Genomic DNA, 18284 nt, shown 5'->3' with positions numbered 1-18284 from the left:
TTTGCGGCAGGAGCGAACCTTACCGCCTTGGCTCCTTAAGGGGGTTCGGTGAGCGGCCCCGTCCGGGTCACCTGACAGGCACCTGACTTCATCAGGTGACTGGGGTCAGGTGACATGGTGGTAGCACGTAAGTGATATGGGGAGACCCAGTCACGTGATGTTATGTTCCTAGTCACCTGACAGCCACCTGACTTTGTCAGGTGTCTTCAGGTGTCCTCAGGTGTCTGTCACATGACCGCTTACATCAGGACAGATACCGCATACATCGGCGATGCTTCGGGATGCCCCAAAGTAATTCCACGTTGTACGCTACTTCCACCACTTCTCCCCCCCACAACCCCCTCTGACCTCTCCTTGCCTTCGCATGTTCTGAGTCAATTCACCCCGCCCGCGACCATGGCGGACGTCGACCCCGGCTCCGAGCCAAACACTCAAATTAATCTCCCTCACACCTCCGACTCCCCCGATGAGAAGACCCCAGTGGAGAGCAACACCGAGCCTCAAATGACCCCCGGGGTAACGGACGACAATCCGACTTCACCGGATGAGACCCAGTTATCCAACCCCATCGAGGAATCCAATCAACCTCAAGAACCCCTCGAATCCTTTCAGGACCACCCGGAGGAGGAAAACAAACAAAAGAATGGTGATGACGACCATTCAGGCACCAACGTTGTGGAGGAGCAGGTCCAGATCGAGCAACAGGAACAAGACAATGACGATCAAGACAAACCAGACGTACCCCCCAAGGATACTGAAGATGCCCCCGATGCCACCGAATCCACCAACTTCCCCGAGCTCAAGACGGAGCCAATGCCAGAAATTCAAGAACCCGTCCCCGAAGACAACGCGCCCCCCGTGGAAACTCGATTGCGATCGGACTCTCGCTCGACCACACATACCTTCATGACCTCCAAAGGTGGCACTGTCAGCTCGGCCGTCTTCATTATCACAGCCCTGGATGCCATTGGTGCCTCGCGGGAGGCTCGGAAGAGCAAGGAGCTCGAGGACGCCGTGCAGGTGGCCCTGGCCAATGTCAGGCAGGAAGGCCAGCAACCAATTGACCCGGAACTGATCTTCCGTCCATTGCACATGGCTAGCAAGACCCTCAGTGTCCCCTTGCAGGTCACCGCACTCGACTGTATCGGCAAGCTGATCACCTACTCCTATTTCGCCTTCCCCTCCGCCGAGTCCGAAAACGAGTCCACCCCGGAACAACCTCCCCTGATCGAGCGCGCCATCGATGCGATCTGCGATTGCTTTGAGAACGAGGCCACTCCAAATGAGATCCAGCAACAGATCATCAAATCACTCCTGGCGGCGGTACTGAACGACAAGATCGTGGTTCACGGAGCTGGTCTCCTCAAAGCCGTCCGCCAAATATATAACATTTTCATCTACTCCAAATCCACACAGAACCAGCAGATCGCTCAAGGTTCGCTGACTCAGATGGTCAGTACCGTGTTCGACCGTGTTCGCATCCGCCTCGACCTGAAGGAACTACGGACCCGCGAGGTCGAGAAGACTGCCTCCAACAGCCTGGACGCGCCGGCGAGCGACCAGGGCCAATTGTCCGAAACCGCATCTGTGTCTGTCTCCGTGGCAGACCAGTCGGTCACAGATCAACCAGTCACCAAGGAGCCCGGCGAGAAGCTCACCCTGCAGAGCTTCGAGTCGCCCAAGGAAGTCACCTCGGTCAATGACAATGCGCCGACAATGGTCACACGGGCCAAGCGTTCCAACACTCGCTCGTTGTCCGGAATTCCTGAAGAGAGGGACGACGATAGCTCCGCCGAGGATGAGGTGGATGAGATTTACGTCAAGGACGCATTCCTGGTCTTCCGTGCTTTGTGCAAGCTGAGCCACAAGGTTCTGAGCCACGATCAGCAACAAGACATCAAGTCACAAAACATGCGGTCTAAGCTACTCTCTTTGCACCTCGTCCACTATCTCATCAACAACCACACCAACACCTTCACTTCTCCCCTCGCAGCCATCAAGAACAGCTCGACTAACCCAGATGCCATGACTCTACTCCAGGCGGTTCGCCCTCATCTCTGCCTGAGCCTGAGTCGTAACGGTGCCAGCTCGGTACCCCACGTCTTCAAGGTCTGCTGTGAGATTTTCTGGTTGATGATCAAGCACATGCGAGTCATGATGAAAAAGGAGCTAGAAGTGTTTCTGAAGGAGATCTACTTGGCCATTCTGGAAAGGAAGGCCGCTCCAGCTTTCCAAAAGCAATACTTCATGGAAATCTTAGAACGACTTGGAAGTGATGCCCGAGCCCTTGTCGAGATCTATCTAAACTACGATTGTGACCGTACCGCTCTCGAGAACATCTTCCAGAACCTTGTCGAGCAGCTATCCCGATACTGCAGCGTGCCGGTTGTCACCTCGGCCCCACAACAGCAGGCTTTCCAGGATCACCACGTCAAGATGTCTAGTGTTGGAGTAGAATGGCACCAGCGGGGAACTTTACCTCCATCTCTTACTTCGGCAAACATCATGCCGAGCCCTCAACCCCCCTATTCCCACCATCCCATCCGATTATGTCCTAAAGCACCAAGCCCTGGAGGGTCTTGTGGAGATGCTACGCTCCCTGGATAACTGGGCCGCTCAGCGTCCGGAAGAACAAAGCCCACAGACAGCAGCGCCCTCCAAGTCTATGGACAACTCTCGTGAATCTCTGGATACCAATGTCCTCTTTTCTCCGCGTCCAGAGACGGTCGAACCGGGCACCGGACGGTCTACCCCCTTGCCCGAGGACGATCCTAACCAGATCGAAAAGGTGAAGCAGCGTAAGATTGCCATGATGAACGCTATTAAGCAATTCAACTTCAAAGCCAAGCGCGGAATCAAGCTGATGCTCTCGGAGGGTTTCATTCGCTCGGATTCGCCGGAGGACATTGCTACTTTCCTGCTGCGCAATGACCGTCTCGATAAAGCCATGCTGGGAGAGTACCTCGGTGAAGGTGATGCCGAAAATATCGCCATCATGCATGCGTTTGTTGACCAGATGGAATTCACTAAGCGCCGCTTTGTCGACTCTCTACGAGGATTCCTGCAACACTTCCGTCTCCCTGGCGAAGCTCAAAAGATCGATCGTTTCATGTTGAAATTCGCTGAGCGCTATACCACCCAAAACCCTAATTCATTCGCCAATGCCGATACCGCATATGTGCTATCGTACTCCGTGATCTTGCTGAACACGGATCTGCATAGTTCGAAGATGAAGGGCCCGCGGATGAGCAAGGAGGACTTCATCAAGAACAACCGAGGCATTGATGACAACCAAGATTTGCAGCCCGAATACCTTATTGGAATCTACGACGAGATTGCCAGTAACGAGATTGTCCTCGACACAGAACGAGAACATGCGGCCAATGTCGGTATACAAACCACCGCCCCTGCTGGTCTAGCCACTCGTGCAGGTCAGGTGTTTGCCACCGTAGGACGAGATATCCAGGGCGAGAAGTATGCACAGGCTTCCGAGGAAATGGCCAACAAGACGGAGCAACTGTATCGCTCTCTCATCCGGGCTCAGCGCAAGACTGCTGTCAAGGATGCACTCTCCCGTTTCATTCCTGCCACATCAGAACGCCACGTTGGCTCAATGTTCAATGTTACCTGGATGTCCTTTTTGTCTGGTCTTTCGGCCCCGATGCAAGATACCCAAAACATCGAAGTAATTCGTCTTTGCATGGAGGGCCTGAAGCTGGCTATCAGGATCAGTTGTGCTTTTGATCTGGAAACCCCGCGGGTAGCGTTCGTCACGGCTCTGGCCAAATTCACCAACCTTGGAAATGTTCGCGAGATGATGGCCAAGAATGTCGAAGCCTTGAAGGCACTCCTTGACGTCGCCTACACCGAGGGCAATCACCTCCGCAGCTCATGGCGCGAGATTCTTACCTGCGTCAGTCAGCTGGATCGTTTGCAATTGTTGAGCGATGGTGTCGATGAGGGCTCACTGCCTGATGTTTCACGGGCTCCAACCTCTGATTCCGCCTCTCGCAAGTCTATGCAGAGCACACGCCGACCTCGTCCGCGCTCTGTTGGTGGGCCTACAGCTTTCCGCATGGAAATTGCCCAGGAGAGCCGATCAGCGGACATGGTTCGCGGCGTGGATCGTATCTTCACCAATACCGCAAACTTATCCCATGAGGCAATTATCGACTTTGTCCGTGCTCTGAGCGAGGTGAGCTGGCAAGAGATCCAGTCTTCCGGACACAGCGACTCCCCCCGGACATACAGTTTGCAGAAGTTGGTCGAGATCAGTTACTACAACATGACTCGTGTTAGGATTGAATGGTCCAAGATCTGGGAGGTGCTGGGTCAGCACTTTAATCAAGTTGGCTGTCATTCTAACACAACTGTTGTGTTCTTCGCTTTGGACTCACTGCGACAATTGTCGATGCGTTTTATGGAGATTGGCGAGTTGCCCGGTTTCAAGTTCCAGAAGGACTTTTTGAAGCCGTTTGAGCATGTCATGGCAAACAGTACCACTGCTGCTGTCAAGGATATGATTCTGCGGTGCTTGATTCAGATGATCCAGGCCCGTGGCGACAACATCCGCTCTGGATGGAAGACCATGTTTGGTGTTTTCACCGTGGCAGCTAGAGAACCTTATGGTATGTCCCTTTTTTGTACCCTCGCTTCAATTTTTTTTTTTCTTTGTAGGGCGCAATTGCTAACAACCGCATAGAGGGAATTGTGAACATGGCCTTCGACCATGTCACCCAAATCTATAATACCCGCTTCGGAATTGTAATCACCCAGGGCGCGTTCCCGATCTCATTGTGTGCTTGACCGAATTTTCCAAGAACTCCAAGTTCCAGAAAAAGTCGCTGCAAGCCATTGAAACACTTAAGTCGACTGTCACCAAGATGCTGCGAACTCCAGAGTGTCCGCTCTCGCACCGTGGCGATGATGCCCGGAACTTTCAGGAGGAGGGTACCAACCTTGCCAAGCAACTCACCCGCCAGTCGAAGGAGGAGCAATTCTGGTATCCCATCCTGATTGCATTCCAGGATGTGCTGATGACTGGTGATGATCTCGAGGTCCGATCCCGGGCCTTGACCTACCTCTTTGATACGCTGATCCGCCACGGCGGAGATTTCCCACGCGACTTCTGGGATGTTCTATGGCGCCAGCTTCTCTGCCCGATCTTTGTGGTCCTGCAATCCAAGTCAGAAATGTCCAAGGTTCCCAATCATGAGGATCTTTCAGTCTGGCTGTCTACCACCATGATCCAGGCCCTGCGGAACATGATCACTCTCTTCACGCACTACTTTGATGCACTGGAGTACATGCTGAGTCGATTCCTCGAGTTGTTGACCCTGTGCATCTGCCAGGAGAACGACACGATCGCGCGCATCGGCAGTAACTGCTTGCAGCAGCTGATTCTGCAGAATGTGGCCAAGTTCCGCGAGGAGCACTGGTCTCAAATCGTCGGGGCGTTTGTTGAGCTATTCAGCAAGACCACGGCGTATGATTTGTTCACTGCCGCAGCCTCCATGTCGAAGATCACCGAAACATCTAGCATCAATGGGGACCTCACCAACCAAACATCCGATGCCTCGGCGCCTTCAGAGGACCTGCCCGATGCCATGCAGCCCAATGGATCGCAGAGCACGGCATCTCTCCAAGAAACCGGCGATCCCCCTGTCCAAAGCGAAGCCCGCGCCGAACTCGAAGACTACCGTCCCGCAACTGATTCTTCGCAACAGCCCGCTTCTGTAACGGCGGCGCGTCGGCGCTTCTTCAACCGGATCATCACCAACTGCGTTCTGCAACTACTGATGATCGAAACGGTGCACGAGCTGTTCTCCAACGATACGGTCTACGCACAGATCCCAAGCCCGGAGCTACTTCGACTGATGGGCTTGCTAAAGAAGAGTTACCAATTTGCCAAGAAGTTCAACGAGGATAAGGACCTACGCATGCAACTCTGGCGTCAAGGCTTCATGAAGCAGCCACCGAATTTGTTGAAGCAGGAGAGCGGTAGTGCCGCGACCTACGTGCATATTCTCTTCCGGATGTATCACGATGAGCGAGCAGAACGCCAAAGCAGTCGCGCGGAGACCGAGGCTGCGCTAATCCCGTGAGTTTTCCCCATCACCTACCACCGGCAATAGCACATTCTTCCCTTTTCCCAATCATGTACTAATATTTTGACAGGCTCTGCGCCGATATTATCCGCAGCTTCGTCCGCCTGGATGAAGAGACCCAAAACCGCAACATCATTGCCTGGCGACCAGTTGTCGTCGATGTGATCGACGGGTACCACAGTTTCCCGCAGGAGGACTTCGACAAGTACATTGAAACGTTCTACCCAATCGCGGTGGAGCTCCTGAGTCGGGATCTGAGCCCGGAGATTCGCGTTTCCCTCCAAGGGTTGTTACGGCGAATCGGCGAGGTCCGACTCGGAGTTGCGCCGCCGAACCCGCTAGATGCGCCGATCAGTCCGCGGAGTTCGGTGTCACAAAAGATGCGTCGGGAATCTCAATGAGTTGGCCACTAGTGGACTGGCTACACTCTAGCATTGACCAATGTCTTCTACCTTTTGTTTCGTTTATTCTGTTCCTTTTTGTCTGTCCTTGTTTTTTTTTTCTGCGATATACTACCTTTCGCCCGGCATTGTGATTTACGGGTGATTCTGGCGTTTGAGTGTATGTGAAGTCTCCATTGATTAGCATCTATTTGGTTCAATAGAGATGCATAGCTGTATTGATAAGAATCAGTCTACGTTCAGCCTCCAAGAGATGTACTGCTAGTAGTTGTGGTAATATGATCCATGTGGAGGAATTGTATGCACCATATTCATTCGGGTATCACTGTTCCATTCTATACTATGTATTCTATTCATCTCTTCATCATTAATCTATTCATTAATTTTCATCCTCTCCAAGCGCACCTGTTCCAAAGGCGGCACATCCCCCGCGGCATAATGCGTCAACAATGCCACCATATCCTCCTCCGTCATCTTCACCAAATCATCCAGCTCCCACTCCTCACAAACGGCAGACATCCACTTCATCCTCTTGGCCCCCTCCTTCGCATCCGGCGCCACAGCCCTCAACATCTTCCTCAGCGAGCCCACGTTCTCAATGGCCGCCCCCATATTCTCCGGCAAGGCATCGGCAATTTTCCTCCTCACAATCGCCGCCAATCTCGGCCCATTCCCATTCGTACTAACCATAACCTGAAGCGGCCCATCGCGATGAATACTGCCAAAATAAAAGTCACATTCGGGAGGCACGTCGGCGATATTAGCAGGAATGCGCCGCTCCTTGCACAGTTTCCAAACTTGGGTTGAGGCTTCGGGATCATCAATTGCGCAGAGGACCATGTCGGCATTGTCGAGGTCGGATGGTTCAAAGGTGCGATCGATGTGGGTGACTTGGTTTTCGGCGATGCGGTAGGATACTTCTGGGTTTAGACCGGAGGTTGGACTGACGACTGTTACTCTTGCGTCGGCGTTGAGGGCGTGGAGGATTCGGCCTGCTGCGACCTGAAGATATTTGTGTTAGTGGTATTCTATATCAGGGTGTATATAGGGTAGGTAGCTTACCTCGCCGCCGCCGACGACTAGTACATGCTTGGACTTGATTTGCCAAGCGACGATCAGTGAGCCGCCGCCTTGGACTGGGGGGGGAAGGACATGGAGAGATAGAGGGGAGGTAGAAGTAGGAGTAGAAGTAGAGATAGAAGTAGAAGGAGGGAGAGAGGTAGAGGTGTAGAGGTGTAGTTGAAGAGGAGCAGAGAGGAAGGAAGGGGCAGATTGAATTGAATTGAATCTGAGGAAGGCGCGACTGTATCTGGCTGGGGCTACTGAGGAAGGTGCGATTGATGATTGCTGCGAGGGAAGGAACGAACGTGGGGCTACGGCGGGGCGCACCTGCCTCTTGAGCACTTTGTGGCACCTGCTTTTTTTTCTTTTCTTTTCTTTTTCTTCCTCCGCCTTCTCCTCTTCTCTTCTCTTTCTTCTTCTTCCCCCAAACTCTTCTTTCTTTTCTCCCCTCCTCCTCTCCTCTCCCTCCCTCCAACCATCTTTCGAGATGCGCGGCGTGCAAATCTTCTCCGGCACGTCGCATCCAGGCCTCGCAGATACTATCTGTGAGCGCCTGGGTACTTCCCCCGCCAAAGCCGATCTGGGCAAATTTGCCAATGGCGAGACCAGCGTCAATATCGGCACCTCCGTCCGGAACCAGGATGTTTATATCGTTCAGAGTGGCAGTTGCAAGATCAATGACAGCGTCATGGAGCTTCTCATCATGATCTCCGCTTGCAAGGGTGGTTCCGCAAAGTCGATCACTGCGGTCATGCCGTATGCTCTGTCTTCCATCATGTCTTGTCTCCCTGTATGATGTGCTGACCCCATGATGAGATACTTCCTTTACTCCCGTCAATCCAAGAAGAAGAGCCACCGCGGTGCCATCACCGCTCGCATGTTGGCCAACTTGCTCTCCATCGCCGGCGTCGACCATGTCATCACCATGGACCTGCACGTACGTCTACGTCCCCGTTCCTCGTTACCTGCTTTACCTGCTTTTCCCCGATTGGATGAAGTGATGTGATGGGGTCAATGGAGTGAATTGAGTGATTTTGTTGGATTTTTGCAATTTTTGCATTTTTGAACTCATCGTTGACCGGTGTTTTTCTCCTTTGCCTACAGGCATCCCAGATGCAAGGTTTCTTCGGAAAGCCCGTCGACAACCTCTTTGCGGAACCTTTCATCGCCCGCTGGATTCGCATGAACGTGGCCGGCTGGCGCGATGCCGTCGTCGTCAGCAAGAACGCCGGTGGCACCAAACGCGTTACCTCGCTGGCCGACACCCTCAAGCTCAATTTTGGTATTGTGACCACCGACCGCAGGCGGCCCAAGGTTCCCGTCAATACCATGTCGGATAGCACCGTCTTCTTTGATGCGGTCGAGGATGATCGGCTCCCCCGCGATCAGCAACAGTTTGACCTGCATCTGCACAGTGCACAGGCCACCCCACCGATTCCCGAAGAGACTGACGTCTTTACTTCTCCCTCCACGCTACTGCGCCCAGAGACACCCTCAGCGGCTCGGAGACCATCCGAGTTAGAGGCTGCACACGATTACACCGATGTGCGAGTGCGTGATGTTATCACCGGTCGCCTGGTACAAGGCCAGCTCGTCGACGATGATTATCGCCCTGGGTCGGAGTCCCAGTCCGGGGGGACCACCCCCGGCGCCACTCCTAGCGGTAACGTGGATACCGAGGTCGTTCCAGATGCCATGGTTAGCTCCATGATCTCCAATAGTTCCTCCTCGGTCCACCCCGATCACGCTCTTGGTGGCTCCTTCGATGCCGCCGAGTCGGACGATGAAGCCAGTGTTCCCGGAGCCGACCACGAGCGAACCATCACCCTGGTTGGTGAGGTTCGTGACCGCCCAGTCTTCATTGTGGATGACATGATCGACAAGAGCGGCTCGTGGATCGCTGCCGCTGAGACAGTCGTGAAGCGCGGTGGTGCCAGCAAGGTTTACTGCATTGCCACCCACGGCCTATTCACGGCGGAATCGATCGACCAGATGGAGGCGTGTCCCTCCATCGACCATATCGTCGTTACAAATACCTTCCCGATCTCGCCGGCGTTGGTCCGCCGGTCGAAGAAGTTGATTGTTATCGATGTGTCGACCCTCCTTGCGGAGAGTATCCGACGACACCACTATGGTGAAAGGTGAGTACCTCGTTTCACATGTGGCAGTGAACCATTCTGACTGATTTTCTAGTGTCTCGGCTCTCTTCCACCTTAACGACTGATGAGATGTGTTGATGATGGCTGTGACGAATATCCCATGGGCGGCGTTGGCAGACTCCGATATCTGCATTTTCTACATGATATGATACCTATGAAGACGTTAAATCCTTCTACATTGTAGCTTTTTTCTTCCTCCTTTTTTTCCCTTTCCATTTTATTTATCTTCCTCTTTTCCCTCCCCATCCCCCTCCCCTCACCAACGATGCAGTCCACTCTGGGTTCTGCAGGAGTATCTCGTGACCCACGAGGTATTCTTAACGGAGCGTTGGCAGAAAAAAATACCGAGTCGGCCCGTCTTCCAGTTTTTGGGATCTACCTTGGTATTTCCTAGGAGCTGGCGGGCGACCGACTCGACGAGTTATGAAGGCACCGGCTTCTGTGGGTTCGTCCCATGCCTTTGGCCGTGGAATCGGTGCAAGAGAACATCTCGAACATCCCGTCTACCAGTCTCAGTCTCAAGTCTCGACTGGAATGAATGGTTGGGAAGACTTGACCCGACCTCAACTGAGCTGAACTTGGACTTGGTCGGGTCTTCGTAGTGATTGCTAGCAAACTAGTCGATTTATCAATTCAGTGGCAATTCCTTCCACCGCATTTTCTTCACTCCCATCAATTGACCTCCGTACCTCCCGTGTGATCCCGATATCACGCCTCCCTACGACCCTATGATCATGGTCAACAAGCCATAACAAGCACAAGCCCATCAGCATGACCCAATGCGGTACAACGGTGAGCTCATGTTTGACATCATGCCCGTCAAAAGGCTGCGGCCCGCCGTCCAGCAGTCAGAGGGAAGTTCACGGTAGTTCTTGCGGTCTGACATCAGTGGATTCAATTCTGCAGAGTAGAGTTGCAGAGCTGCGCGGACAGCTGAAGAAGCCATCTGGCCACAACCCTAGCTGAGATGAGGTGAGGTGAGGTGGATATCATCAGCAGTTTGACATGGTTTGCCTCCGATCTCGCCCATCTCAGCGCACGCGATCAATCCCGATATACAATAGCGGTCTGTTTCACACGGATATCGAAAGCACGACGGGTCAAATGTATTGGTTCTTCGCTGAGCGGCTCGAATGGGTGGCTGGACCGGTTTCAAATGCGCCGGGGTTCTAGGTATACCGGTTGTCGGGAGATTCTCGTAGGTACCCGGGTTCTTCAAATAAAGGGAATTAATTTTTAACTTTTTGTTTTTTGTTTTTACTTGTCTTCTTATCTCGGAATGCATTGTGCGACGTCGTTTGTACGACGTCGGAGCGGGTGTCCCAGTTCCAACCCTGTTTTAGCATACCGCTTCTTTACTTCGACGACTTCGGTGCGACGGGTCTACTAGTACATGTTTGTATAGTACGTAGGGTACAAACAATATATTGTAAATATATTAAGTTTGCGTAGATCCCAACTATGTATGTAGTATGCATCCCGTTACACCGGAGGCGAAAACGGTCATTGCATCATGATCGCAGTCATCATCGCAAATGGCAGCAGGTAGGTGGCCTTGTTCTGCCAAGCCGCAGTGCCTCGATCTCGACCTCGACCTGGATCTGCTACCGTGGCCTAAGTGTGCTCGGCTAGGCCAGTCACAAGCCAGAAAAGGGCCGTGGATGTGATGGAGGGAACCGGGTGGGGAGGGGAGGTGGAGTCTGGAGAAGAAACAATTCAAATTCTCTCGGCCAATCGGATGTATGTAGTGGTAGTACTTGTAGGTATGGTACTTGAAGTTGATTTAAATAATATTCTAAATGGTCTAAGTGGTCCAAGTTCAGGTTCCAGCTCCAGCTCTGTTCTAGTCCATTCTCTCGTGGCTAGACCTCAAAAAGGTACCTCACGAAGTACCGAAGAAGTATACATGTAACATTTACTCTCTAACGCCTCGCCAAGTCGGCACTTCCGATCGACAGGGATGCAGATGTCTCTAAAATAGAATAATAGATAAGTACGCTCCGTATTCCGTGACTCCGTGCCCCGTACCTCACACTAAGACATTAATCCGAGGAAGTAAAGCCAAACCATGTGGAGCAGTTGATCTATCGCGAGCCAAAGTACCAAGGTACCTACCATTGTCCAAAGTACGTACCTTTCCCAAAGCCCCTAGTTTCTAGTTTTCGCACTAAGGAAGTTTCTCTGAAGGGAATCGGGTCCCAACCCGGTCTGCTGGGATGCATATGCCCGCGATCGATCGACGCTTATCTGGGATATTCCCAGGAGGGAGCAGCAGTTCGCCAAATTGTGTCTCCTACCACAAGTATTTATTGCCAGCACTGACAATCCAAGCCCTAAGTGGGAGTTAGAACCCGCGAACGGACACCCCCGGTCAATAAAATACATTCCCCAACCCAATGGTCTCCGTAATTGTTTGTTTTTTAGTTTGTTTTTAGTTTCTTCCTAATTGCGTAGCTCATAACTTCTATTCTCGACCTGTCGACTGTCCCCCCCCACTACAGATCCACTTAACACTCCTGTCGAACCTGTCCGCTGGGCCGCGTCTGCCCCGTCTTTCGTTCTTTTGCAAACACGAGTCTACCAGACGATCGCACAAAATGGAAATTCAATTTCAAATTTACTTCCCCTAGCGACTTTCCCCCCGAATTCAGACAAGTACCTGTCCTGAGGAAATCGACAGTACCCAATTGTAATGCCCCGATGTCTGCGATCGCGATCTTCCTGCGCAAACTACCTGGGATCGCCTTCGCGTAAATTGCCATGCGAGATGCGTAGATCGTACAATAGACAGCTCCCCTTCTTGACCCTTGTCTTTATTCAACCTCCTACAGTACAACTCTATTCTTTTTATTTTTATTTCTATTTTATTTTCCATTTTCTTGCATCATCCTATCCCAACCCATCGCATCGCATCGCATTCCATCTCCTTTTCTTTTCTTTTCTTTTCTTTTCTTTTCTTTTCTTTTCTCTTTCCTTTTTCCTTCACCCTTCCCTGTCCTGCACTTCTCTGCACTCTGCACTCCCTGAACAGTCGGGTAGGTGCGTCATCGGCATTTTGCAGCGATTGTCTGTTCTGTTGAGAGGTATCTGGTCTGGTCGGTCTAGTTCTGGCATCGATTCGATCGATATATAGCGTCGATGTCAATGTTGATGGGTATATAATGTCTGGCGGACTTCCTCTTTCAACTTCATCCCTCCTTCCCTACCATTACAATTACCATCAACGTCGCGATCACCTTCACATTCTCACCAACCTCCTACCGTGATACTTGAACTTGTTCTTATACTATCCCTTCCACTTCCGAACCCAGCTCTTGGTATTCTTCTCCGGATCTGCGCCGTCCACTCCTCGGGCCGTGATCGTTCTCCTAGTTCGGTAGGTGACAGCCTCTCGGGACTTTCGAACCAGCGAGCCGGGCTAACATAATCAGTTAAACTACTATACTACACTACACTACAACTCCCGAAGTCAAAAATCATACTATACTAGTATTGATCATGGCAAACCAGTGCTCCGGCCATGTCTTCGCCATTGTGCAAGCCACCAATGGCAACATCTTGACCTGGCGCTGCTCCGACTGCAACTCGGGCCCCTTCGTTGCTATCTGGCGGTGCAAGATCTGTGGCCATTGTCGCTGCAACGCCTGCCACAATGCGAAAGCCTAGTCTACTAGCAGCAGCAGCATAGCTGTAAGCATACCTTTCCCTTCCCTTCCCTCTCTCTCCGCGGCTTTCTCTGTGCGGTGACTAACGAACCTCAATAGACGCACTGGCCTCCACTCCAGCAAGGGTATATGTATGTACCGGCATAATACCCACTATGCACCCTCGCAGCGACTCGGATTGCCCTGCGCAGCTACGCCATCTTATCTCATCCATCCACTACCACTTCCATCCAGCCACCTCATCCACCCATCCCATCATTCATTTCCTCGCGTCTGCGTCTAGCGCCATGATTTAGAATTCTGCGTTCAAGTTCGCATCGGAGTCGATCAGAGTTAAAAGTGTTTGTGTGTTTGCATTGGACGGAGTTACTCCCATCAGGGATTTGTTTTATTTTCTGTTCTGTTCTGTCGGTGTCGGGTTTTAGATCGAATCCAACTGGGCTGGGTTTTCGCTAGGGCATTGAACAAAGTTGGTTCGCTTCGCTTCGGGTCGATTCATTTCAATTCAGATAAAAGTTCAGATCAATATTAATTATCCTTGATTTTATTCTACTTCGTTTCATTTCGTTTCAGCTTTCCGCCAGTGATCCAGTAATCCAGTCAGGTAGATCTGTTCACACCACACCACCAGAAATGCTACAACCAATCATAACCCCGAGTCCAACTGCCACAACAATCCCAAATAATGCAAATGTAAATGTGGATGTGGATGTAGATACATACAAATATTCCAAATCTGCAGCTTGGTGCAGGGAACTCCTTGTACAACAGAATGCCATTGTTTCCCTTCCTTCACTACATTCCATGACTGCCAGTGGACTAAAATGGACTGCGCCGCATCACACTGCACTGCACTGCACTGTCCTCTTACTTTCTTTCTCTTAGACAGGGGAACCCTCGCTCGCCAAGACAACGCAAGCGCCACTCCAATTGGGGAGGCCGGAACAGTTGTCCGGCGGCAACCACAATACGAAAGGAATGATACATCGGGTGGATGGGATAGGGGGGAGGCCGGGGGGAGGCCGGGGGATAAGCCCTGAAGGAACAGTGTACGAGTATGTTGTAGCGAGGCAGAGGGCCAATAATGGCAGTATCAAATAATAAAAACGGTTGGGCAAATATGCCCCCAATGAAACATAGCCGGGATGCATATCCCTACCCTATAATGATACGAGTAACTTTTACCAAGGTACCTTTTACCTTTTACCTATCACTACCACTACTGCTTCGTACCATTGCCACTGCCAATCCCAATCCCAATTCCACGGTAATAAGGATTTCCAGGGGCTTGGATCCGCTAACTCTATTCTGGCTCCACCACGCAAGGACCAGCGGTGAGTGGAGTGGAGATACTCCTGTCCCGAGTGTCCTGGGGAGTAAAATTGCTGGGACTCCTAGCTACAGTAGCGCGAAGTTAGTCATAACAGAAGGAAGAAGAAAAAAAAAAAAAAAGGAAAAAGAAAAAATCATTGAGGCTGAGCGAGGGATCGGCCTAGTCGGATACCCCCGGTACATATGCACTGTACTCCTAATCTACTGTAGGGTAGTGGCGCCATGGTGTAGGTTCTTCCACAAGATGCGAGATCTACTCCAGAGACAAAGGAACACGATCAGATCGGGAGCATAAAAAAAGAAAAGAAGAAGAAATGAGGAAGCTAGATACAAATTCGGAAGCTGGTTAACCACCTCCACGTACATACTCCTAGTTCCCTAGTTCCCGGTCACCACACTGGGGACTAGACTAAACCGGCCTCTGGTATAACTGAACAACAGTACTGGTAAGTTAACATCCCAGCCAATATTCACCGAGGATCGATTCAATTCAATTCGATCGCCGTGCCGATCGCTCTGAATCTCGGATTTGTTCGCTTCGCTATGTGTAGATGCTCTGCCGAACTTGTTAGCACCATTCAGTCCACCCACCACCCCACCCCACAAGCGAAGGAGTGGGGTGGGTTGTATTGTGTTGTGTTGTGTTGTTTTGAGGGGAATATTTGCAATTGCAAATGTCATCGCGATCGCGATCGCGATCGCAACCACAATCACTCGCACCAACTCACCTCCGTAATCTGATTAACAGCCAGCCCAGGCTCCGCCATCTCAGCATCACACAAGAAATCCAACGGCAACCAAACCAAATGACCCTTAATCCGATCCAACTTCTTCCTCACCTCAGCAGCCGGCATATACGGATCGAACAAATGGCCCTGTCTCGCCCCACGCGGGACAAAAGCATCGTAGTCATCGAAGGTCTTGATATGGTCATCGGGGTCAGCGCGGAATAGCATCCGATACGTCTCGGTGTTGACGCTAGCCTGCTCCGTCCAGGTGTTCCAGACCTCGTCGCCAAGCGGATCCATCACGAACGCATCCTCAGGCCCCGTTTCGTCCTCGTTAAGGCAGACGTCGGGGCTGCGCGCGTTGGGCGCCTGGCTGGCGTCGTAGTCTTGCGCGGAGAGGAGTCCCAGATGTTCGCGCCAGAGGTGGCGGCGAAGCGTCGCAGCGTGTCTAGCTGCCTTGTAGGGCTTTCCGTCCATCTGGCTGTCGATGAACTCTTGGTCTTCCATGACGATGGCTAGTTCGCTGTCGTGGGAGCCGAGTTGAGACTATTTGATAAAGGTTAGTAAAGCAGCGGCAGGGATCGCGGTAGCTGTATCCAGCTGAAGAAAGAACATACCCGATCATTGATATTGGCACTGCCACAGATGACAATTCGGTCATCGACAATGCACACCTTACCGTGCACATACAGCTCCTCCTGAACAATATTGTCCTTCTCAGCTTCCGGATCGCCCTCCCAGTACTCCTCGGACATCTTGCCACCATTCAGCATGGTGCAATGAGCCACGGAGTCGCGACTAGCATCGCCTTCATTCGCCTTGGTTTGTTCAACCTGCTGCTCGAAAGCCTCGAGCTTCCGCACTTTCTCTTCCTTGGCCTTGGCATCATCATCGTAGCTCTTCTCGTTTTTGTCGCCGTCGTTGCCGACAGACGGGTGCACACTCTCACTCATGATCGACTCGGCGATACCGCGCTGGATATCTTGGTAAGTCACGTCGGCCTTGTTCTCCAGATCGATCAGGGCGGGGGTCTTGTTGATACGGTCATAAGCACGCAGAGCAAAGACGAAGATTTGCTGAGTAGGATCAACACCGGCCTTCTTAATCTGTCCCATGATGGAGTTCTCCCCACGACAGATAGACTTATACTGATAATCCATGATCGCCCTCGTCCCCGTCGCCGCATTGTCACGCAGGTCACCCGCAAAGCCCGGGATAGCAGGAATAACAATGACGACACGGAACTTGCGGCCCTCCTTGCCCGCACGAACGCAAGCATCGACAATAGCGCGGCCAATCTGATTGTAAATCGGATGCTGCTCTTCACCGGTAGCCGTGATGAAGAACTGGTTCTCAATGTAAACCAAATGCTGGGCATTGCGAATAGTCTCACAATAAGCATTCTGAATACTATGCTCGTTCAAAATGCCACTACTCCAATCATCACTACTTCTAACAATCTGTGCCCGCACCGTACCCACCTGACCACGGGGCTTTGTAGAGAGCGGAGACAGCGGATGCTGAATATATTCACCGCAGGGGTATTTCGGACGTTGAACGGCGATGATATCCTCATCTTCACCGGTCCGACCTTCCATCAACATCCAATCAACATCATCACTGCGCTTGTATTTATCGCGCTTGATAAAGTTCCAGCGCAAAACGAAGTGCTCGGCGATATCGTAGACACAATCACCGACCAGACCCATGGCGACGTCGTGCCACGGCATGCGACCGTAATCAGCTTTGCTAAGCTCGTTGCTCTGCCAGTCCTGCACACTTTGGAAATCCATGATACGGTTGTTATTGAAGTCTTGGCCGGGGAAGATGTCGTCGCGCAGACCGGCTGGGTGGACGTCGGCGAGTGGGTGCTGGTTTGAATCCCAACGGCCGAAGCAGAGGTCGATTCCGCCGATGAAGGCGACGGAGTAGTCGATGACGATGAATTTCTCGTGGTGGGCCTGGGTGGGTGGGAGTTAGCATGAGTTCAAAAGTAATCTGTTACTTGCGTGTATAGTGAAGGGAGGTAATTACCCAGTAGAGAGTCATATCAGCGGCATTCTCGAAAACGTTATGATCCGGGTGTCGCAGGACGTGAATATTACCATGACCCGGGGTACCCTCAGGGCAGAGATTGCGCAAGGCATGCTTCGTGTGTGCAGAGTTACAAGTGAGAGCCTGATTGACCTCTTTATAGACGATCACGTAGATCTGCACGCCAGCCTCGGCGCGACGCTTGAGGACATGGTCGAGACGCCATTCCTGGTGTTGTACTGGAGGGCGGCGGAGGAATAATTCCGGGGAGAGCCACCAGTCGGCGATGTAGATGGTCTCAGTGGCCTTTTCCAGGGCCTCGGAGACGGCCCAGAGGTAGTCGAGGGCGTCGACGTACCATTTGATGCGGTTTCCGTCGTGGATGGGAGCGAAGGAGCCGAAGCGGTGGGATTCGGCGATGGCGGAACGTTTGCGGTCGGTGGCTTGTTCGTGGGCTTCATCGTGGCGGTGATTGGGGTTGATGATGTTGAAGAACTTGCCGACTTTGTGTTTGAGGTGGGTAGCTTGGGCTTTGGTGTCGTGGAGGGAGTGGTCTGGATCAAGTTGTGGTGATGTTAGAGGGGAGTAAGGAGGAGGTGGGGTGATATTGGTATGCCAGTGGTGTCAGAGGTAGAGGCAGTAACAGTGGCAGTAGTAACAGTGGGTCAGGATGCACCTTTGAAAGACTCCTCCATCGACTCGAATCGACTCTCGACCTTTTCCTTGAACTTGTGCATGTCGGAAAGTTTGAAGAGGTGGAGGGGAGGGGATGTGGGGAAGAGGGGAAGCACCAGCA

The 18284-nt window shown here is 52.1% G+C and overlaps 5 protein-coding genes across 5 annotated transcripts; 2 read left to right on the top strand and 3 right to left on the bottom strand.

The window, feature by feature from the left end:
- Positions 1-231: 231 nt before the first annotated feature.
- On the top strand, positions 232-6508 carry N7509_001386 (Arf family guanine nucleotide exchange factor SEC7; the record flags this gene model as incomplete). The annotated part of the gene is made up of 5 exons (XM_056626023.1): positions 232-2443; positions 2514-4628; positions 4703-4764; positions 4821-6100; positions 6178-6508. The coding sequence occupies 5 exons, from the start codon at positions 232-234 to the stop codon at positions 6506-6508; spliced, it is 6000 nt and encodes a 1999-aa protein (XP_056494605.1).
- Positions 6509-6880: 372 nt separating this feature from the next.
- Positions 6881-7662, bottom strand: N7509_001385 (bifunctional precorrin-2 dehydrogenase/sirohydrochlorin ferrochelatase MET8; the record flags this gene model as incomplete). The annotated part of the gene is made up of 3 exons (XM_056626022.1): positions 6881-7510; positions 7571-7603; positions 7639-7662. 3 exons carry the CDS (start codon positions 7660-7662, stop codon positions 6881-6883), a joined length of 687 nt encoding a protein of 228 aa, XP_056494604.1.
- A 395-nt stretch (positions 7663-8057) lies between these two features.
- N7509_001384 (ribose phosphate diphosphokinase subunit PRS1) lies at positions 8058-9794 on the top strand (the record flags this gene model as incomplete). The annotated part of the gene is made up of 4 exons (XM_056626021.1): positions 8058-8326; positions 8387-8507; positions 8675-9711; positions 9764-9794. 4 exons carry the CDS (start codon positions 8058-8060, stop codon positions 9792-9794), a joined length of 1458 nt encoding a protein of 485 aa, XP_056494603.1.
- A 3221-nt stretch (positions 9795-13015) lies between these two features.
- N7509_001383 (uncharacterized protein) lies at positions 13016-13359 on the bottom strand (the record flags this gene model as incomplete). Its single annotated transcript, XM_056626020.1, has 2 exons — positions 13016-13147; positions 13237-13359. 2 exons carry the CDS (start codon positions 13357-13359, stop codon positions 13016-13018), a joined length of 255 nt encoding a protein of 84 aa, XP_056494602.1.
- Positions 13360-15267: 1908 nt separating this feature from the next.
- Positions 15268-18225, bottom strand: pldA (uncharacterized protein; the record flags this gene model as incomplete). The annotated part of the gene is made up of 5 exons (XM_056626019.1): positions 15268-15282; positions 15455-16000; positions 16072-17415; positions 17489-18042; positions 18165-18225. 5 exons carry the CDS (start codon positions 18223-18225, stop codon positions 15268-15270), a joined length of 2520 nt encoding a protein of 839 aa, XP_056494601.1.
- Positions 18226-18284: the final 59 nt, after the last annotated feature.

This window comes from Penicillium cosmopolitanum (genome assembly GCF_028827165.1).
Source record: "Penicillium cosmopolitanum strain IBT 29677 chromosome Unknown utg000003l:1.0-3747932.0:1.0-3751027.0, whole genome shotgun sequence".
Taxonomy (NCBI): Eukaryota; Fungi; Ascomycota; class Eurotiomycetes; order Eurotiales; family Aspergillaceae; genus Penicillium; species Penicillium cosmopolitanum.
This window is presented reverse-complemented; position numbering and strand designations above follow the sequence as displayed.